This window comes from Pteropus medius, unplaced genomic scaffold (genome assembly GCF_902729225.1).
Source record: "Pteropus medius unplaced genomic scaffold, Ma_sr-lr_union100, whole genome shotgun sequence".
Taxonomy (NCBI): domain Eukaryota; kingdom Metazoa; phylum Chordata; class Mammalia; order Chiroptera; family Pteropodidae; genus Pteropus; species Pteropus medius.
The window spans coordinates 9,460,637-9,483,958 of NW_024349519.1; the positions used below are offsets into that span (position 1 = coordinate 9,460,637).

Here is a 23,322-nt window from a genome sequence, read left to right on the forward strand (position 1 = left end):
TTACTCTCCTAAAAAAAAAATTAATTAAATGTATATTTTTTAATTTTTTTAATTTGACTTTTATTTTTAAAAGCTTCTAGAGAATATTGTGATCACCTTTGATCATTTGCCACATCCAAGGGTGAAGTTAAACCAGCACTTACAAATACCAATATAAATCTAATACTTGTTGGAGGACTTAATTTTAAATTTAGATCTTAATAAATCTATAATTTATTGTTGTACAATCTTTAACGACTGATTGGCCCATTTATTATATGCTTGTTTGCAGGAAGTCTTCACCGAACTAGCAGTGTTCCTGAATATGTCTACAACCTACACTTAGTTGAAAATGATTTTGCTGGTGGGCGTTCCCCTGTCACTAAAACATATGACCTGTTAAAGGTAGGATTCCAAAGAGTATAACCCAAGTTATTGGACTACCATGGAAACATTTTTAAACTTGTATAGATTATTTTTTAAGGTTATCATCCCAAATATTACTAGTTCCTAAATGAATTATGAGAAGATTGATTTTGTGTGGACACCATAGAAAACTGGGGACCTTAAACAGTAGCAAATCCTGGTGCAGATAACTAGTCAACCAAGTTAACCAAGTCTTGTTTAAAAACAGATTTTACCCAGAAAGGGGTTGGCTGACTTTTCCATGTGATTCAGAGAAACGGACACCTCGTATAAGAGTCACAGAATTGTTAGTCTTTAACAAAGATGAAAACTGATGTGTGCCTCCTTTCAACTTTATTTCTCTCTCGTGCAGCCAGGCATACCCACCGCTTATGAAGGCCGCTGGGGGAGAGGAACTGCACAGTACAGCTCACAGAAGTCAGTGGAGGAAAGATGCTTGAGGCAGCCTCTGAGAAGACTTGAGATTTCTCCTGACAGCAGCCCTGAGAGGGTGCATTACTCGCACAGCGATCACCAGTACAACCAGAGAAGCCAGGCCGGGCACTCGCTGCGGCACCAGGAGAGCAGGAGGTCTACCCTTCTTATGCCCCCGAGATACGCTCGCTCGGAAATTGTGGGTTTCACCTCAGGGCCCGTGAGCAGACAGCGCCACTATGACACTTATCACAGACGGTTCCAGTACGGGTCTGTAAACGACACCGTTTTTGACAGTGCCCCTGTCAACCCAGTGGTGTTCACGTACCCTAGGCCTGGGACCAGTCACAGCATGGGCAACCTCTTGGAGAAGGAGAACTACCTGACTTCAGGGCCTGTCGCTGGGCAAGTCAGGCCACTCGTACCCCTACAGCCCGTCACTCAGAACAGGGCCTCTCGGTCCTCCTGGCATCAGAGCTCCTTCCACAGCACGCGCACAGCCAGGGAAGCCGGGCCCAGTGTCACTGTGGATTCAGGCGGCAGGAGGACGCACATGACCGTTGGCCAAGTGGCAGCAGGAGTAAGTGGGAACATGCTCACGGAGAGAAGCACTTTCACCGACTCCCAGCTTGGGTGAGTCCCGTTCTCAATCTGCAGTGCAGTCAGTGCCAGCACATTCTGTTCCCACAGCCCTTACAGCATGAGCTGGTACTTCTGGGGCTGCAGAGAAAGGTCTCCAGAGATAAGTGATTAAAATAATGACTTTTCAGGCAGCTGCCTAATTAACAGATTAGCCTATTTACCTCAGGGACAGAGGCCAGGCTACCTGCTCATGTGGCAGCTTTACAGGGAAATGTAATGATGAGTCCATCTGTCGTTCCAAACTAGGTGCTGGCTGAAGGGGTGTCTGTCCCTTGGCTATGTGAAAATCTGCTCTGAGTGAGAGCGAACTCCAAAGTAGACCAAGAAATGGATCATTGCCTGCATTTTCTTGAAATATAGGAAGGAAAAAGGCAAAAATGCTTATTTCTGGTGCTGAGGGAAACTCAAAAGACTACCATAAAATGACTGAGAGCTAAGCCAAGGCAGCTAATTTTTGGATATCTCTTCCTTTTATACCAGACACTTCTACTTTGTGATTCTAGTATCAGTGATTTGGGGTTATTTTTTGGCAATATCGAATAATTTAAAAATTAAAATTTCAAAGTCATCCCTTTGCCTCTCCTGTTTACTTTATGGCTTGACTAATCTAGTCTTTTGGGAACTTAACTCTTACTCAGGTTTAATACTGGAGCACAAATTTTGTAAACTGAGGAGAAAGTTATACAGAGAAGGTTGAGGAATGGATGAATGATTAAATCACTAACTCCTGATGTAGTATCATTACAGTAAAACACTATGTAATTTTTGTTTGCTTTCTAACACTGCTTAATGGAAGTTGGTACCTTTAGTCATCACTTCCAGTGAAATTGTGCAGCGTACTTACTGACTATGGAGATATTGCTGATAAAAGATATTAGGGTTAATCTAAACTTGAAGCAGGAAATGTTTTTTATTAAGCAAAATTGTGCATGAGATGTCAAACATTTCTTGTATAAAGCAGATCTTTGTCAATAGGAACACACTTATAAAGAAGAAAAATGTGTAAGCTAATTATTTATGGAGGAAAAAGCTGATCAAGGCTTTTAAATGGACAATTCAAAGTTTATTGAAAGCCTGCTATATTCTAGAATTTGTGATAGGCACAATTTTAACAAAATGATTTTAACACTAACAAAACTGTCATGGCACATCCTCCAGCAACTGGCATTCTTTCTTCCTTCATCTCTGTGCCCCATGCTTCTTAAACCACCCTGCCACTTCCCAATCTCTCATCAATCCACTGCAATATGATATTAGTCCCCACGATTTGACTGAAACAGTCTCCCCATAAATATACCAGTGACTGCCTGTTACTACATCCGAAGCAGACACATATTCAGTCCTTATAGTATTCAACCTATAGGCAGCATTTCACACCACTGATGTGAAATTCTCCCTCCTTTGATTTTCAGGGCACCAATCTTCTCTGGTTTTCTACTAGCCTCTCCAGACATATCTTCTTAGTCTTCTCTAAAAAGACTTTTCTGCATGCCCAAAGAAGTCTTCCTTGATAATCCTTCTCTTTCAGGTCTTGTGCTCTTCCAAGGAGGCCCTATGTACTACACTTGTACCCTCTGATTCCCAAAGTTTTATCTTTAGCTCTGTCCTCTATCTTAAACTCTAGATCTGTATATATTTTTTTCCTTCCTTTTTTAAATGTGTTTATTTATTATTTTTTTCATACTATATATATAATTTTTTTTAACATTTTATTTTTTTATTTTCTTCTTCCCCCTGCGCCCCCCACCCCTAGTAACCACTAGTCCATTGTCCATGTCCATGAGTCTCTGTTTCTTTGTCCTGTTCATTTATCGCTTTTAGGTTTATATCCCACATATGTAATATCATGTGATTTTCAACCTTTTCTGTTTGGCTTATTTTGCTTGGTATGACTATTTCAGGATCCATCCATATTGTTGCAAATGGCAGTATTTCATCTCTTCCTATGGCTGACTAATATTCCATTGTATGTATGTACTTCTTATGTATTGGCTTCTTTAGCCCATCATCTATAGTAGGACACTTCGGTTGCTTCCATGTCCTGGCCACTGTGAACATCGGTGTGCAAATATCTTTTCGGATATGAGTTTTCCAGTCTTTGGGGTAAATACCCAGTAGAGGGATTGCTGGATCATATGGTAGATCAATTCTTAGTTATTTGAGGAATCTCCATACTGTTTTCCATAGTGGCCATACCAGTTTGCAGTCCCATCAGCAGTATATGAGAGTTCCTATTTCTCCATATCCTCTCCAACATTTGTTATTACTTGTCCTATTGATTATAGCCATTATAATAGGTGTGAGATGGTATCTCATGGTTTTGATTTGCATTTCCTAATAGCTAGCGATGATGAGCATCTTTTCATATCTTTGTTGGCCATCTGTATGTCCTCTAGGGAGAAGTGTCCGTTCAGGTCCATTGCCCATTTTTTTATTGGATTGTTTGTTTTTTTGTTGTTATTGAGTCATATGAGTTCTTTGTATATTTTGCATAGTAGGCCCTTATTGGAGGTGTTGCTTGCAAATTTATTTTCCCATTCGGATGGTTCTCTTTTTACCTTGTTGACGGTTTCTTTTGCTGAGCAGAAGCTTTTTAGTTTGATGTAGTCTTATTCATTTATTTTTGCTCTTACTTCCCTTGTCTTTGGAGTCAAATTCATAAAATCTTCTTTAAGCCCAAGGTCCTTGAGTTTAATTCCTATGTTTGCTTCTATGCATTTTATTGTTTCGGATATTATATTTAGGTCCTTAATCCATTTTGAGTTAATTTTGGTGTGTGGTGCTAGACAACAGTCTAGTTTCATTCTTTTGCAGGTGACTTTCCAGTTTTCCCAGCACCACTTATTGAAGAGGCTTTTCTTTTTCCACTGTATGTTTTTGGCATTTTTGTCACAAATTATTTGTCCATATAAATATGGATTTACTTCTGGACTTTCAATTCTGTTTCACTGGTCCATGTGTATATTTTTCTGCCAGTACCATGGCATTTTGATTACTGTTGCTTTATAGTATAATTTGAAGTAGGACAGAGTGATGCCTCCAGCCTCGTTCTTTTTTTTCAGGGTCGCTTTGGCAGTTCAAGGTCTTTTGTGCTTCTATATAAATCTGATGATTTTTTGTTCTATTTCTTTAAAAAATGCCTATGGCATTTTGATGTGGTTTGCATTAAATCCGTATAATGCTTTAGGTAATATGATTATTTTAACTATGTTGATTCTTCCAATCTAAGAACACGGAATATCTTTCCATTTCTTTGTATCTTCTTCGGTTTCTTTTAATAAGGTCTTGTTGTTTTCATAATATAAGTCCTTCACATTTTCGTTAGATTTATTCCTAGGTATTTAATTATTTTTGTTGCAATAGCGAAAGGAATTCTTTTTCCACTTCTTTTTCTGACACTTTGTTATTAGAGTATAGGAACGCTATGGATTTTTGAATGTTGATTTTGTATCCAGAGACTTTACTGTATTTGCTTATTGTTTCTTATAGTGTCCTCACTGAGTTTTTAGGGTTTTCTATGTAGAGAGTCATGTCATCCGCAAATAGTAACATTCTGACTTCTTCATTTCCTATTCGGATGCCTTTTATATGTTTCTTTTTATATCTTTCTCTTGCACTCACTAGGACCTCCAGTGTTATATTGAATAAGAGTGGTGATAGTGGACAGCCTTGCCTTGTTCCTGATCTTAGAGGGAAGATTTTTAGTTTTTTGCCATTAAGTATAATTTTGGCTGAGGGCTTGTCATATATGGCCTTTATTATGTTAAGATACTTTTCTTCTATACCGATTTTGTTAAGTGTTTTGATCATAAATGGGTGCTGTGTCTTATCGAAGGCTTTTTCTGCATTTATTGATAGGATCATATGATTCTTATTTTTTAATTTGTTTATGTGGTGTATCACATTAATTGATTTGCGTATGTTGAACCATCTTTGTGCCCCAGTTGTTTGTGGTGTATAATCTTTTGAATATGCTACTGTATTCGGTTTGCTAGTATCTTCTTTAGGATTTTTGCATCTGTGTTCATGAGAGATATTAGCTGTAGTTTTCTTTTTTTGTGTTATCTTTACTAGGTTTTGGTATCAAGGTAATATTGGCCTCATAAAATGAGTTGGGAAGTATTGCCTCTTGTTCGATTTTTTGGAAGAGTTTGAGGAGAATAGGTATTAAATCTTCTTTGAATGTTTGATAGAATGCACTGGTAAAGCCATCTAGTCCTGGAGTTTTACTTTTTGTTAGGTTTTCAATGATTGTTTCAATTTCCATACAGTTGATCGGTCTATTTAGATTTTCCAGATCTTGATTCAGTCCAGGAAGGTTGTATTTTTCTAAGTATTGGTCCATTTCTTCTAGGTTATTAAATTTGGTGTTATATACTTTTTCATTGTATTTTTATATGATCCGTTGTATTTCTGCAGTGTCTGTCATAATTTCCCCTTTTTCATCCCTGATTTTGTTTATTTGTACCCTTTCTCTTTTTTCTTTAGTGAGTCTAGCCAGGGAGTTGTCAATTTTATTAACCTTCTCAAAGAACCAGCTCTTTGTTGCATTTATTTTTTCTATTGTTTTTTGTTTTTAATTTAATTTATTTCTGTTCTAATTTTGATGATTTCTTCCCTTCTGCTGACTTTAGGCTTCATTTGTTCTTCCTTTTCTAGTTTTTTAAGGTGAAGCGTTAGGTTGTTTATTTGGGCTTGTTCTTGTTTTTGGAGGTAGGCCTGTAATGTTTTGAACTTTCCTTTTATGATCGCTTTTGCCATGTCCCAAAGATTTTGATATGTTGTACTATCATCATCATTCTATGTATCTCTTGATCTCCCTTTTTATTTCTTCTCCGACCTAGTTATTCTTCAGTAGTATGTTGTTTAATCTCCATTTATTTGTGGTTCTTTCCACTTTCTTTTTGCAGTTGATCTCTAGTTTCAGAGCATTATGATCAGACAATATGGTTGGTATGATTTCAACCCTCTTATATTTGTTGAGGCTATCTCTGTGTCTCAGTATGTGGTCGATTCTTAAGAATGTTCCATGTAGACTAGAGAAGAATGTATGAGCAGCTGTTTTGGGATGGAAAGCTCTGTGAATTTCAATTATGCCCAATTGGTCTAATGTATCATTTAAGGATGTTATTTCCTGATTTTCTGTTTGGATGATCTGTCCATATCTGACAGTGGCGTATTTAGGTCCCCTACTATGATAGTGTTTTGGTCTGTTTCTCCCTTTAGTTCTATTAGTAATTGCTTTACATATTTTGGGGCTCCGTGATTGGGAACATAGATATTAATAAGTGTTATGTCTTCTTGGTGCATGATTCCCTTTATCATTATGAAGTGGCCCTCAGTATCTTTCTTTACCTTTTTGATTTTGAAGTCTATTTCGTCCGATATTAGTACTGCTACTCCCGCTTTTCTCTGAATGCCATTTGCTTGAAATATCATTTTCCACACTTTCATTTTGAGCCTATATTTGTGTTTGGAACCGAGATGTGTCTCCTGGAGGCAGCATATGGTTGGGTTTTGTTTTTTGATCCAATCTGCAACTCTGCGCCTTTTTATTGGTGAGTTCAGTCCATTTACATTTAGGGTGATTATTGAAATATGAAGTCTTCTTATAGCCATTTTATCTTTTGCTTTCTGGTAGCTCGGTGCTCCCATTTCTTCCTTGTCCTTGTGTTTGTTTTCTTTATTTTGGTTGGTTTTTGTAGGTTTTCTCTCTGGTCCTTCTTGTTTTATGTTATATACTTCAGTTCTAAATCTTTGACCTATGGTTATTATTATGAATATGAAAAGGATGGTTGTATATATACAGTCATCCCTTTTCTTCTGCGTGTGCCTTATCTCAGTTCCCCTTTGTGAATATGGATCTTTGAATCCTCCCCTTTTCAGTCATTGTTGTCTCAGTTTGTCCCTATGTAAGCTGAACGTTCATTACTATCTTGCTATAGCAAATCTCTTCTTATTTTAAGCTTATAATGCCCTGTTCCTAGTAAGGCTTGCACTCCTCTGCTTTTATCAGCCTGCTAGTCACCTTACTCCTAATTATGCATGGCTTTTTTTGTCATTTTTTTTTAGGTGAGCTGACCTCTTTCAGAATTTCCTGTAGCGCAGGCCTTGTAGTGGAGAATTCCCTCAATTTTTGTATGTCTGGAAAGGTCTTTATTTCTCCTTCATATCTAAAGGAGAGCTTAGCTGCATACGTTATTCTTGGCTGGTAGTTCCTTTCATTTAATTGTTTGAATATTTGATTCCATTCCTTTCTGGCTTGTAAGGTTTGTGCTGAGAAGTCCGACAATACTCTAACGGGTTTCCCTTTATAAGTTACCATCTTATTTTTCCTGGCTGCCCTGAGAATTCTGTCTTTGTCGTTGGTTTTTGATAATTTTGATACGATGTGTCTTGGTGAAGGCCTTTTTGGGTTGAGATAATTAGGTATTCTATTGACTTCTTGAATTCCAAGTTCCAGCTCATTCCTTAGATTTGGGAAATTCTCAACTATTTGTCTGAAAATGCTCCTTTTCCTTCTCTCCAACAATTCCCATTATTCTTATGTTTCCTCTCCTGATAGTATCAGCTAGTTCTTGTATTTCTCTTTCATTATTTTTCATTCTTCGGTTTCTCTCTTCTTCCTTCTGATATATTTCTAGATTTCTGTCTTCAGTATCACTGATCCTTTCCTCCATTTGGTCGACTCTATTTCCCAAACTTGCTATTTCATTTTTCAACTCTTGCAGTGTCTTCTTTATCTCCAGGAGGTCTATTCGTTTCTTTTCGAGGGTGTCAATCCCCTTGCTAAAGAACTCATTCTGCTCATCTAATTGTTTTTCCAATTCCTGAAATTGTTGATATGATTCATTTCGGATCTCACTGAGTTTTTTCAGAAGTACCATTCTGAATTCTCTGTCATTTAAGTCGCATATTTTTATGTCTGTAAGCTTATTTTCTGGAAATTTTTCTCTTTCTTTCTGAGCTGCCTTGTCACCTTGGTTGTTCATGGTGTTTAATGGACTATTTCTCCACCTGGGCATTAATGGAAGTATATTCTGCTTTTTTTTTCTTCCCAGAAAGATTTATTATATAATGGTTTCTAGCCTGTTGCAAATAAGGTGTTTTTCTTTTGGTTTCCAATAGGTAGTGTCTAAGCCTCTTTGACCTCTGCTTTATATAAAGTGTTAATATTGCCTTTTTTTTCCTTATAGATGTTTAATCATGCTCACTACCCTCAATCTCAGTTCCTGTCGGTGTTAGTGACAGTTTTGGTAACATTTGCTCAGATTCCCCTGGGGCTCCACGGTGTTCAGTCTTGGAGGGTATGGGGAGATGGGCCCTCTAGGTTGGGAGTTGGAGGCTGCTGCTCAGCCTCAGTTTTGCAGCCACGACTGGTAAAAATCAACTGTTGTTTCTCTGCTGTCCCCGCTTTTCTGCATTCCTTGTTTCTCTGCCTTCTGCCCTGATGATTGGGCACTGCCACCATCCCTGTGGAACTCACAGCACTCTCAGGCAGGGCTGCTCAGGGAACTCACCACTCTTTCTCCCCTCCCCCTCTTCCTACAGGGAGCTCCAGCTGAGAGAGGCAGCTTCTTTGTTTCTTCCAGTCCACCACCCATCAATCGGGGTTCTGACCTGTGGTAGCTCTTAAGTACAGATCGCATGCTCAGACGTGCTGGTGTGCAGTTTGTGTGTTTTTTGTTAAGTTTTCGGTGTTCAGTTTATTGTTGTTTCAAGGGGAGAGATCTGGGGACATCTCTCACGCCACCATGTTTAATTCAATCTTCGATCTGTATGTATTTCTAAAAACCTCTTGGACATTCTAAACTCAGTATGTCCATAACTAACTTCCTGCCCTCTGCTCCTAACCATCACTTCATACTAAATTCACCATTTACAAACCTGGTGGTCATTCTTATTTTCTCCCTCTACAGTCACATTATCACCAAGCCATATTTTTTATCTCTTTAATAGGTCTTAAAGTTGTATTCTTCTTTCCATCTCTATTGCATAAGTCTCTCTGCCTCTGGTTCTACTTGCTCAGAACCCTTCTCTAGGACTCTTAGAATGACTTTCTCAAATCTGATTATTTCTCTCTCCAGCTTGTAACCTTTTCATAATTCCACCAAGTTTTCCTGCTTTTTAACATACCCTACAAGGCCCACGTTTTCACCCCTGGTTATCACCAGTGTCTTCTCTTTCTAATCTCCACCCTTCATCACCACCATCCCCAAACATACAACCATATAAACACTCAAACCACTCGGAACTTCTTTATTTCTCTTAATGGAAGATATTCATTCATATATTTTCTTTCTTCCTCCCTCCTTTCCTCCCATCCATTCATCTATTTACGTATCTATCGCTTTTCCCCCAGTAGCTCTGGTTTTGCCTGGCTTAGCTCAGATTCCACCTTTTCCCTGAACACTCCCCTCTCAATCTAGTTTAGATGCCCCAGTTAGCTGCACGGGGTGGGTGTCTCCACTGAATAATATACTGTGGTTATTCATTTACTTATCTGCTCTCTGTCTAGACTTTGAACTTCTTGTGAATGTGTCTTATCATCTTTATATTCTCAGCACCCTAAAACAGAAGTAGGTCCATAATAGTCACTGTGAAAATGAATGGTGAAAGAATGAAAGGATTAAAGAAGGAAGAAATGAAATATAAACTCTTTACTTTTTACCATCTAGGTTCTTTTGCTGTTCAAATTCTAGAAATATTAATCATACTATTTCAGGTTATTTTTTAATGGGTAGGGTAAATTTTATTAGAATAATTATATCTCAAAGAATAGACGGAATACTTTAGGTCGAGAAATTTAAAATAAATGACAAGAAACCCATTCTCAGTGATTCTTAAAGTTGCCATCCTAGAAACTAGAAATGAACTCTTCTTGAAAAATTTACTCTCTGTGAAAAGGAAAGTCAGAGGTATTTCCTATAATGAGGACAATAAATGATCAAGGTGGCGTCTATACCTGACTCCCCTCCTTTGGTGTGCCCCTTGGCTCATTTCAGTTCCTTAGGCTGTCTCCCGAGAGTCCTACTTCTGAAACTGTTCTCTCTTGCCTTGTGTTGTCTCACATTTCAAATCTGTCCAGCCCCTATTTTTGGAATCTATTTTTTTGATGTATAGAGAAAGTCTCACCTGTAAAGAAGTGTTCTTTCATATTTGTGGAACATCTCTGTAGAGTAGCTAGATAAAACTATAAACCCATCTAATGACATAAGATATTAAACAATGGATCTTCCTTTCCAAAAGAAGAATGACTGGTCAGACAGTTACTACTAATGCAGCTGAAAACCGAGACATGGGAGTAGAAGAGAAACAGTTAACACCTGTTCTAAATCAGACTGATGAAAAAGGTTCAGGAAATCACCAAGTAAAAAATTCTAGATCAGTTTTCTGAACCTATAATTTCTATACCTATGGGCTACTGGTAGTTCAGCAAATGAATATTTGTTTCCTCCAGTGTACCCAGCACTGCAGTAAGCACCATAAGAGAGAAGAATTGAGTGGGATATGTAAAAGTCTAGAGAGGACGAGTGAAAAAAAAAGTAAGACACACCATCAAGTGCTAGGTTGTGTGGTACACACTAGTGTATATAGGAACTCAGGACAAACAAGAGATGTGCTAAGGAGATTAAGGAGAGAGACTGGATCTCTAGGGGATCATCAGTCAAGTGTGTGACATAGAATGGCATAGAGCAGAAAAGGTATCATATTAACTTCCCTCCACATCTCCTTAATTACCAACTTCTTTAGTTCTTTGATTCTTCAGGTCTCTTTCGACTTTATCTTTCTTTCCATTAACAGCCCCGTTCAAGGCTTTATTGCTTCTGCTGAGACTCTTTTACTCTCAGACTGTCTCTAGAAACACATAACCACTCCAAAGTCATCTTTCCAAAGCAGTGCTTTCATCACACTTAAAATCTTTGTGAGGTAGGGGAATTTGCATTTCCTAAGCAGCTGTGGCAACACGCAGGAGCTTTCCATTCATTTTCCCATGCTCGTGGCCTTCAGAGGTGTAGCTTTATTCTAATACCTGGGAATCAGCCTGCAGAAGGGCTATGTTGTTGGCTGGCAGGAATGCTGGTTGTTGAGAGATTGCACACATAAAAAAGTACCATTTGTTATTTATTGCTGTATGTAATATCTCATATTCTGACCAAGGCTATTTTACAGTGCTTCCTTCTACATTTTTCATTTAAATTGGCATCATTTTAACATATTAACTAAATTGTTGAAAAGACTCACTTCTGGAGAGTATGTTTAAGGATAATAACTGCTCTTCCTGATTCTCCCCTCCCCAAGCCCGTTCCCAAGCCACATTTATGCAGCCTTCAAGAAGTGTTGTATGAGTGAGTGGGAAGAGAAGACGGGAAGTGGGAAGGCAGGAGGGAAAAAGAGAAAAAGAGAGGGAGAAAAGAATGGAGTGGGGAGTGCTGTAGGAGAATAGAGAAGGAAAGGAGTAGCTCTACCTGGGGATAGGGGCACAGGAAATGTTTCACAGAAATGAGGATATTTGAACTGAGTCTCGAAGAATAGATAAGAATTAGGTAGAAGGATGGACTTTCTAGAAAAATCAGAGAGAGTGGCTTGTGAGGAGGCACACATTGTTTAGAGAATGATTAAAAGTCAAGTGTGACTGGAAGATGGGGTCATCAGCAGAGGAGGTAGGAGAGAGGGTATTGAGAATGGTAGGAGATGGAGCCAGACTGGGGTGAGAACATACTCTGTTTCAGAACTGGACTTCACAGACAGTAACAAAATAGAAAATTGACATCCTGACAGCTCCAGCAAACCTTCTGTTGAGGAAGTCTTCATTCAGTTTGGGAATTGTTTTTAATGATAAAGTAAAATGACTTTGGATTAGCTAGGAGTTAATGCAGAGCTTCTTTGTGAATTACCTTTCGGAAAATAAAGATTTGAGTAATGAAACTATTTGTGGGTGTTAGAGACTTGGGAAATTCAAACCTTCCTGAGTCATTTATGACTTATGAAGTAGATTAGTGGCTAAATCTTTTTTTTTAAAAGTTGCATTAAACAGAAGGCTGTTCTTATGAGTGATCTGATATCAGTTAAAATCTCTAGTCTTAGATGGTAAAGACTTAAAATTGCTGTTAAAATTGAGACTGTTAAAGTTTGCTTCTCTATAAAGGCATTGGAGTTCATGCATTTAAAACATTTCCATCTCTTTTAAAAGGTTTGTTAATATTAAATAAAAATGACTCATTTTTGTTTTAATGATAATAGCTTGCATTTTTTTTTACCAATTAAATTGATTCCTGAGGCACAATATTTTAAAATATGAGATCATTATATAATCCTCAGTGTGAATGCCAGAACTGTTTTCTGCTTCATTTTTAATACTCTTATACTCATGAGGTAACACTTCTGTGTTTGAACATGCGTTTCAGAAGCAGTGAGTATTAGTTTTTAGTCATGAGGCTCGTTTCTCTTATCCCCTCACTTGCGCCACATTCACTCAAACACAAATGCACCATTCACAACACTATGCATACTCACATCTGTACACATGCGCATATATCGTGGGTTAGCCTGATTTAAGAGAGAGTTTACTCACTGTGCTTGCTTGGCAGTTACTGGAAAACACCCCTTAGGGTGTCTTTGGTGTCTCTTACCTGGAGTGAATCAGGCATAACCTACTTTGAAGCCAAAGAAGGGACCTGGGTTACCGTCTTCAAGGCATGTGTTAACCACAATTCTGAGATGTTATCCTCCTGAGCAGTTTCTCTGAGGCAGTACTTAAGGAAGCAGGGACTGCATTGATAATAAACTTCCTAATCTAGTCACTCTCCAGGCAGAAATAAGGGAGAAAACAGTATCCTTCTATGAGGCATTGGGGAGTTATTGGTTTTTACAAGAAGCAATGTTACTTGTCCTCTATAAATCATCTTCTCTATGTCAAACTGCATCAGATTTTATCACCACTGTAAATACTTGTAATTAGTAAAGAACAAAGATATGCTACTAGCTAGACATAAACTCAATGTCATTACAGTGGCAAACAAATAATAACAGAATATATTTTTTTTTTAAAGAAAAAGCATACTTGTAATTGCTTTTATAATTCCTGATGGATTTTGTCGCACCAGCATGACTTATTTTAACAAAACAAACTCAGTTTTCCTGGTGCTCTTACTGTATACATACTGTTAAATTCATTAAACAAGAACATTTTTAGAATCGTTTTCTTAAAAACTTATTTTCAGGTGAAATAATTTCTGAGCAGCTTTGAGAAAAATCTAATGATTATTGAGGAAAAGTGTTTTCTCTCTATAGGTGTTACATTACCAGAGTAGCAATAGTTTTTTTAAATTTCTGTAACCAGATTTCTTTTAAATTCCATGTAAAGTCTTATTGTGCTTTTAAAGTCACTTTTTAAGATATAATTATCTTAAACAGAGTTCATTTTTTTCTTTGGTGTATGTTATAATTCTTCTTAATTGAATGACATCTTCCGATGCTGATCTGATCGGAGCTGGCGTATTTCCTGTTACCAGCTTCCTATACCTTCTGATCTCAGGTGCTGACGTTTCTCTTGGCTGAAGAAGAGCCAAGTCTCAGATACTCTAGGTGCTTCCTGATATTGCTGAGTCATCTCCAGTGGGTTAGGTTGGTAGGCAGGAGGGAGAAGATTTGGAATTTTGCTGAAACTATGACTGTTTGTCTAGGAATGCAGACGTGGAGATGACTCTGGAGCGGGCAGTGAGTATGCTTGATGCAGACCACACGCCACCAGCCAGGATTTCTGCTGCAGCTACTTTCATACAGCATGAGTGCTTCCAGAAATCTGAAGCACGGAAAAGGGTGAGTATCACTTAAGTCTGGTGCAAAACTAGCACACTCTCTCATCTATTGTGGTGGCCCTGCAAACTGAAACCAAGAATTTACTTAAATTTTTAAACATTTTCATTGATTTATATGTCAATTACAATTATAGCTCAATTTTAAAAATAAATTGATTAAATAAAATAAAAATAAAAAACTTTGAGACTTTTTAATTTAAAAGGAAATATACACTCATTGCCAAAAAAATTTCTTGCAATTCAGAAATTTAGAAAGTAGGTTGCCACACAAACGTCCCTCTTCTATGTCTCTCTAACTTCCCCCTTGGAGCCATCCCCAGAAACAGTTGTTAACAATCTGTACTTTCTAATTTTTGTTTTCATTAAATAATTTTATTAACATATCAATCTTTCAGTGGACAGCTTTTTACATATATCTTTTGGCATTTCCACAAGTGTTCCCATAGGACAGATGCCCACAAAGGAAGTCAATTTTATGTTCGTTTTAAAAAGTGGTACATTTATGGGGGCGGGGATCATAGTTCAAAAGGTGTGCAGTGAAAAGTGAGTTTCTTTCACTCCAAACTCAGCCTACTCTCATCTCCCTCTTTGTCTATTACTCTCCCATTCTCTCTCTGCTCCCTCCCTCTTTAATTTCTCTTTCTCTCTCTCTCCCCCTCCCTTTTTCCTTCCCTCCCTCCTCCTCTCCCTTTCTTTCTTCCTCTCCTTCTACCTCTCCCTCTCTCTTTCTCCCTCCTTCATTCCTTCCCACCCTCTCTTCCTCTCTCCCTCTCATCAGTTTTTGAGTATCTTTGAAGAGATACTCTATGCATGTATAAACAATTATTGGATGGGTTGATTGAGTATCCTTTTTTGTTTAAAACAAAATCACAAATGGTGGCAGATTACTTATAGTACTCTGTATTTTGTTTTCAATTATTATTGTATCTTGGAAATCTTCAATATATATTAGCCCTACTTCATTTTTTAAGCTGCTGCATAGATTTCTGTTATATAAATGTACCAGTTTTTGGTTTTTTTTTTCATTTTTTAACTGCTTTATTAAGGTACAATTTGACAAAGTTTTGACATATGTTTGGACACCGTGGAACCATTAGCACAATCAAGATAATGAGCATATCAATTACTTCCAAAATTTCCTTTTGCCTCTCTGTAATCCATACATCCCACTCTTCCCCTGCCCACTTCCAGACTCCAGGCAATCAATGATCTGCTTTCTGTTACTATAGATTGTTTTGGATTTTCTAGAATTTTACATAAGTGGAATCAGTATAGCACTTTTTTTTTTTTTGGTCCTGGTTCTTTTTACTCACCTTATATCTTTTGAGTTTCGTTCATGTTGTATGTATCAAAAGGTGTGTGTGTGTGTGTGTGTGTGTGTGTGTAGCTGAGTAGTATTTCATTATATGGGTACACATTTTGTTTATCCATTTACCTGTTAATGCTCATTTGAGCTTTGGCTATTACAAATAAAGCTGCTGTGAACATATGTGTACAACACATGTTTTCATTTATCTTGGGTAAATACCTAGGAATGGAAAGCCTGGATGACATGGTAGGTGAATGTTTGGCTTTTTAGGAAATTGCCAAACTGTTTTACAAAGTAACTGTGCCATTATACATTCCCCACAGCAATGTATTAGAGTTCCACTTCTTCTACATCCCAGTACTTGATATAGTTGGTATAAATTTGTGGCAGTATCTCATCGTGGTTTTAATCTGCATTTCTCTAATGACTAATAGTGTTGAACATTTTTTCATGTGCTTATTTGCCATCCATACATCTTCTTTGGTAAAATGTGTGTTCAAACCTTTTCTCCATTTTTAGGTGGAGTCTTTAGTTTTCTTATTATTGAATTTTGATAATTCTTTATATATTCTGGATATAAATCATTTTTCAGATATGCAATATGGAAATATTTTCTCCCAGTTGCATTTTGTCTTTTCATTCTCTTAATAGTTTATAATTTCAATTAAGTCTAATTTATCAATTTTTTTCCTTTATGGATCCTGCTTTTCATGGCACATTCAAAGAATCTTTCTGTATTCTAAGGTCACAGAGATAATCTCCTATATTCTCTTCTAGAAGTTTTCTAAGTCTTAGATTTTTTAGTTGGTCTATGGTACATTTAGGGTTAATTTTTATATATATTGCGAGATGTGGTAGAAGTTTCTTTTAAAAATATATATGTATATTCAATTGTTCAGGCACTATTTATTGAAAAGATTATCCTTTTAGTACTTAATTGTTCTTGCACCTTTGTTGACAAAGAATTGATCACATATGTGTAAGTCTATTTCTGGGTTACCTATTCTTTTCCATGGATCAGTTTGTCTGTTTTTATGCAAATACCACACCGTCTTGATTACTGTAGATTTATATTAAGTCTATATTAAGTCTACAATTACTAAATTCACTTTTTTTATTTGCAAATGGCATGACCTTCTATGTAGAAAATTTGATGAATCTACAAATACAATTTTGTTTCTTCCTTTCCAATCTGGATGGCTTAAATTTCATTATTTCTTTTTTCTTTTTCTACTGATTAGACCCTCCCCCAGTAAACAATGTTAGAAAGAAGTGAGAGTGGACATGTATTGTTCCTGATCTTAAGGAAAAGGCATTCAGTCTTTCACGATTAAGTACGATGCTACCTCTAGGTTTGTTGGTTTGTTTATTTGTTTATTTTTGAGGAATTTAACCTAAAGGAATTTTGTGGGCTATTAAGAAAGGGAATTTTTTTAGATTTTAGTATTTTTTAACACCGCTTTTCCTCCCTTTTTTTAAATCGAGATATAATTGACATATAACATTGTATTGATTTCAGGTATAAAACATAATGATTCTATATGTGTATATGTTGTGAAATGATATCATCGAAGTGAGTTTAGTTACCATCCATCACCATGTATAGTTACAAATTTTTTTTATTGTGATGAGAACTTTTGAGATTACTCTTTTAGCTACTTCCAACTATACAGTACAGTATTACTAACTGTGGTCACCATGCTGTACATTAATTTTATAACTGGAAATTTGTACTTTTTGACTGCCTTCGCCCATTTCACCTATCCCCCAACCTCACCTCTGGCAATCACCAGCCCCTTCTCTGTATGTAGGATTTTGGTTTTGTTTGGTTTGTTTGTTTAGGTTTTACTTCTTCCTTTCGAATTTGGATGCTTCTTATTATTTTTTCTAGACTTATGCTCTGGCTGGGACTTCCAATACAGTGTCAAATAAAAGTGGCAAGATTGGGCATTCTTGTCTTGTTCCTGATCTTAAAGGAAAAGCTGAAAGCTTTTCACCATTGAATGTGATGTTTTCTGTGGCATAGATTTTTCATAAATCACCATATTGAGTTAAATAACTTCTGTTTTATCCCCAATTTAATAGAGTTTACTTTTATTTATTTATTTATTTATTACTCAGAGATGGCTGTTGGATTTTATCCAATGCTTTTTATGTATCTGTTGAAATATTTCCATGGTTTTTACTTTAATTTTGGTAATAATTGATTTTTAAATGTTATTCCATTTCTGGGATAAAACTCTCTTGGTTATAAGGTTCTGTCCCTTTTTTATTTTTAAATTAGATTTGCTAAAATTTTGTTAAGAATTTATACAGCAGCATTTATAAAGGATTAAAAAAGCTGGTCAACAGCTTTTTTTTTCTTATAATGTCTTTGGTTTTAGATTGAGGATAATACTAGCCTCATAGAATAAATAGCAAAGTGGTCTCTTCAATTTTCTGAAAGCGTTTGATTAGAATTGATATTGTTTCTTCCTTAAATGTTTGGTAGAATTCACCAGTGAAGCCATTTCATCCTGAAATTTTCTTTGTGAAAAGTTTCTTAAGTACAAATTCTAGTTCTTTAATTGATATGAGACTATTTGGGCTGTTTCTTCCTAGCGACCTTTGGTAGTTTGTGTCTTTCAAAGACTTTGTTCATTTCATCTGAGTATCTGGTGCTCATCATTTCTTTGTATAGATGTCATCTGTTATCACTTCCCCTTTGCCTGAAGAATTTTCTTTAATATTTATTTTAATGAAAGTCTACCGGTGATTAATTATTTTAGCTTTTGAATGTCTGAAAAAAGAATTTCATTTTTGCTTTCAAAAAATATTTCCATTAGCAATAGATTCCTAGGTTGACAGCGGTTTGATTACTGTACTTGAAAGGTGTTGCTCCATTGTCTTCTCACTTGCAGTGTTTCAGACAAGAAATCTCCTGTCATCCTTATTATTCCTCTGTACATAATGTGCTTTCCCCACCCCCTCCACTACCACCCACCCAAGCTGCTTTTAAGATTTTCTGGAGCAATTTGGTCACAATGTGCCTTGGTGAAGTTTTCCTTAGGTTTCTTATACCTGGGAGTTTACTGAGCTTTTTAAATTTGTGGATTTCTAATTTTCATCAGATTTTGGTATTTTCATTGGAAATTTTCAACCTTTAGTTCTTCAAATATTTTTGTCCCTCTTTTGCGAACTCTAGTTACGTACGTATTAGGCTACTTGAAATTGTCTCACAGCTCGTTCATATTGTATTCTTTTTCTTTTTTTAGTTTTTTTTTTTTCCTCCTCTGTGTGTTTCCTTTTGGATAAGTTCAGTTGCTATACTTTAAATTCATAAATCATTTCTCCTGCAATGTTTCAATATGCCATAAATCTCATTCAGTGTGATCTTTTTATTTCATAAATTATAGTTTTCATTTCTAGAATTAAAATTTGAGTTTTTAAAATATCTAATATGTCCCTACCTAACATGTCCCATCTTTCCTCAAGATTTCTGAACATATAGGAGGCTGTTAAAACAGCTACTTGAATGACCTTGTCTGCTCATTCTTGCATCTGTGTCCATTCTTGGTGGGTTTCAGTTGATTGGTTTTTCTCCTCATTATGGGTCATATTTTTCTTCTTTGCACGCCTGGAAATTTTTTATTAAATGCCAGGTATTAAGAATTTTATCTTTTGGGGTGCTGGATATTTTTATTTTTCTGTAAATATTCTTGAGCTTTACTCTAGAATGCAGTTAAGTTACTTGAAAACAATTTGATTCTTTTAAACCCTGCTTTTAGGATTTGTTAGGTGGGACCAGAGCAGCATTTGTTCTAGAACTAATTAGTCTCCACTTCTTAAAGCAATACACTTCTGGGAACTCCATCTAATGCACCATGAATTATAAAGTTTTCTGGTTGCTAGTGAGAATAGGCAGCATTCGTGGGTCTGTGTGATCATGAAGAGCTGATCTCTTAAATCTTTTTAGGTGTTTATTTCCCTGGCCTCAGTCAGTTTCCTCACACAAATGCACTAAGTAATATTCTACTTGTTACTGGAGGGAGACCCATTGCAGATCTCAGGAGTTCTCTTTCTGCGCAGCTCTCTTCTTGCTGGTCCTCATCCCTGCAAACACTGGCCTCTTTGTTCTTCTCGGACTCTGCACTGTGTGCCCTCAAATCTGCTTGCTGAATTCCACTTAGGTTTTCCCTCTCTGCACCATAGCCTAGGAACTCTGGAGGCCATGATCTGAGGCAGCAGCAGGGCTCACCTGTTTGTTTTCCGTTTCTTAGGGATCACTATCCACCATTGCCTCATGTCCAATTGTTGAAATTATTGTATGTTTTGCATGGTTTATAAAATTGTTTCAGGCAATAAGTAAATCCAGTTCTTTTTATTATTGAGTCATTTAAAATTTTGATAAAGAAACCCTCCCCCAAACTGTACAAATTTATACTCCCATCAGCATGGTGTCACAGTCCTCATTTATATGCACTATTACTACTGCAAGATATTGTTCTTTTTTGTTTGCTTTTGTTAATCTAATAAGCAAAAAAAAGTATCTTTATAGTAAAAATTTTCCTATTTTTTGAAATCGAGACTAACGGTCAGTTAACCAGTTATAGAGAAAATCTTTTTTAAAATTATACACACACAAATTTATAGTTTGTCATCATTGTTCATACATAAACTGTGTCCATTATGTATCATCTGCCAGTTTTAGTTTCTTTAAAATGAAATGAGACCTTAATGGCACTTATTCATCTGAGTTCAAATCCTTCTAAATTTTTACATTTTCTATAGTCTTTTACATTAATTTTGCCCACAAATAATTACAGAGCTTTCTTAAGCACTTCCCCTTTAATCTAGTCTTTCCAAAGCATTCAGACTAGTTTTCAGGGAGACAGAACACCTTTTATCCCTATATTTCATTTATTTTCAGAATAGGTAAATATATTACGTAATTATAACAAGTATGGTTAACATAAATACATTGAGAATCAAACCTAAGTTATTCTTGGTAAACATGTAACTCAACTAGTAGAAATGAGAGTGCAAAGCCCAACATAGAGTAACCTGACAGCCATGAAAGTACTCAGAGATTCAGTAAATTTCACAAAGGGAAAAGAGAATGTGTTAATCTTGAAGATCAGGAAAGTAGAGTCAGACAAAAGAGCTTCTAATTTTTTCACTTGCATTTCTTTTATCATAAAGTTGAGCACTTTCTGGTGTATTTTTTTTTTACCTTGTATTTCTTTAGTTGATGGTCATTTTTTTATCCACTGAATTTTTTTTCTACTAAGATAGGTATTTCCTTAATGATTTGTAGTTCTTTATTTATATATAATCCAGTGTTACGTATCTTATGGTATATTTATTTCATCATGCAGGATTTAAAAATTCTTATGAAGTCAAAGTTGTCAATATTTTTATTCTTGGCATCTGTATTTTAGGTATTGCTTTAAAAAACCTATCCCCACTTCTAGTTTATTTTTAGTTTAAAAAGTTATATAATTATTGGGTATTTCTCACTGACCCTTTGCTTATATGTTTGTTCCATAGGAGGAATAAGTAAAGATTTTTTTTAAATAACATATTTAGCTATATTTATACTTTTTGTATAAATATAGATGAAGAGAATTGGCTAAAATTAGTCCTTTCTATGGCTAAATCAGACAGATGTTTAAATCATTTTTATTCCCAGTCTTTCAAAACTAGGCATATTATGCATGCTTTCATTTTATAATATGGAATTACTTGGATTTTTCTTTCGTTACCCAAGTTGGGCTCAATTTCCGTTCAATTTCCGTTCTCTCTTAAATTACTAATTTGATTACAAATATCATTTTAGAATTGAAGCTCTGCTCGCCTTCTAACTTACTCAGTGATAAAACTAGAACAAAGACTGCTTTTGACAATAATGAAACATGAAAACTGTTGAAAACTAAAAATATGCTTTGTAGAAAATCTAAGAATTATGATGTTATAATCCAGAAACATTAACAAAATTCCTCTAATATTAAGCAAGGCGCCATGGTTTTTAATTTATGTATAAAACACAATTATGATTTGGACATAAAGGTCAAAATTTTAAGTCATAACTTTTAAAACCAGTGGCAAATTTTCTATTCTTATTTTATGTGATTGGGACTCTCAGCATTTCATACCCATCAATCCCTCTGTCCTTTTTGAAACTTTCTTTTGGTCTAGAGTCTCCTGCTTCTTCTTCCATCTTTCTGTCTCCTTCAGGTTTCCTCTGTGAAAAATGTATCCTCGACCTATCCCTTAAGTGTTTTTTAGATGCTCTCCTGGGATTTTTCTTATTCAACACCATCTCCTGACCTGCCTTATCTACTTCTGTGGCTTCCATTAATGTAGGATCTAGATGCTGATGACTCATAGCATCTCCAGCCTATATTTCTTTCCTGTGTTCCAAACCATATTTCCAGCTATTTCCTAGACTTTCCACCAAACTCATCATCACTGTCAAAAATGAACATGTTATCTTCTTTTGTTTTCCTTTTCCACTATCCAATCCTCCTTCTAAACTTGTTCTTCCTGCTGGCTTGGGAGGTGAGACACTTGGTTGGTTGAGCATTGACATCAGGAGTCACTCAGTGATGGGTTTGAGTCCCAGCACCCTAATTATGTGGGTGGTGACCTCAAGCAAGATATTTTACCTAAGACTCAGCTTTCCTATCTTTAAAGTTAAAATAACAGTCCTACTGCAGAGTTGTTGTGAGAATGCAGTCGGATAATTGTACAAGGCCTGCCTGGAAATAATAACTCAAAGAATATTATTTCCTATGTAAGTGAGTGTTAGCTCACCCGGGTAGTGTGACAGCTGATCCCTGTCACCATCATCTCTGTTAATCCAGCCACCTCCTAATTGATCTCCCTTCTGTTCTCATCCACTCCTCACAGCACCCTGGGAGACCTTCCAAAGGCTTCCCTGCTTGCCTGCAGGATAAAAGACAAATTCCTTAATCTAATCTGCAAAGCTCTCTTAAACTGGTTTTATTTTTATGCCTGCTTCAGATCGTATCACCAAAACAGTGACTGCCATAACTGTCTTGTAAAATCTTTTTATAAACCTAATACAAATTCATTAATAAGAAATTTGAGAAATTAAGAACAAAGAAAAATATATACCCACAGTCCAACTATTGTTATCATTTTAGTTTTGTTCTCTGATTTTTTTTAGTGCATATATGTACATAGCTGGAATCAAACTGAATAGGTAGTTTTATTTGTAGGATTTTCTTGTTTTGATTTTAAAAGCATGCACAAATATTTGATTTTTTAAAAAAAATACAAAGTAGCAAGCCCCGTTCATAATTTATACCCCCACCATTTCTCCCAAACCCCTTAATCTCATTCCTTTTTTTATGTATGTGTTTATGGATGGAAATGCATAGATATTTTAGTCACCTTTTAATCAATAACATTATATCATAAGCATTTTCTCATAACATTAATAGTTTGTAAATATTTTATGGTAGCATAGTAGTAGCAACCATGTATTGAATGACTTGTGCCTAGTGCACAATTGCTAATCTTACACAATCCCCATTTGACTGATGAGGGAACTGTAATGACAAATAAAATATTTGTCAGTTCAAACATTGTTCTGCCCCTCACAAGGAAACCTCAGCATGTGGATATGTAACAATCATTACCCAGTCTTCCCCCATTGTTGGACAGTTATGGTTCTCATTTTTTACTATTATAAATAATATAGTTACTATTATTCTGTGTTAGTCC

General features: G+C 36.1%; 1 protein-coding gene across 1 annotated transcript in view; it reads left to right on the forward strand.

Moving 5' to 3' along the window:
* PKP2 (plakophilin 2) overlaps positions 1-23,322 on the forward strand; it is a 77,663-nt gene that overhangs the window by 12,255 nt on the left and 42,086 nt on the right. Inside the window, exons 2-4 of the mRNA XM_039882329.1 lie at positions 272-384; positions 758-1,452; positions 14,148-14,283. Coding sequence (XP_039738263.1) covers positions 272-384; positions 758-1,452; positions 14,148-14,283 — 944 coding nt within the window. The remainder of the gene's footprint in view (positions 1-271; positions 385-757; positions 1,453-14,147; positions 14,284-23,322) is intronic.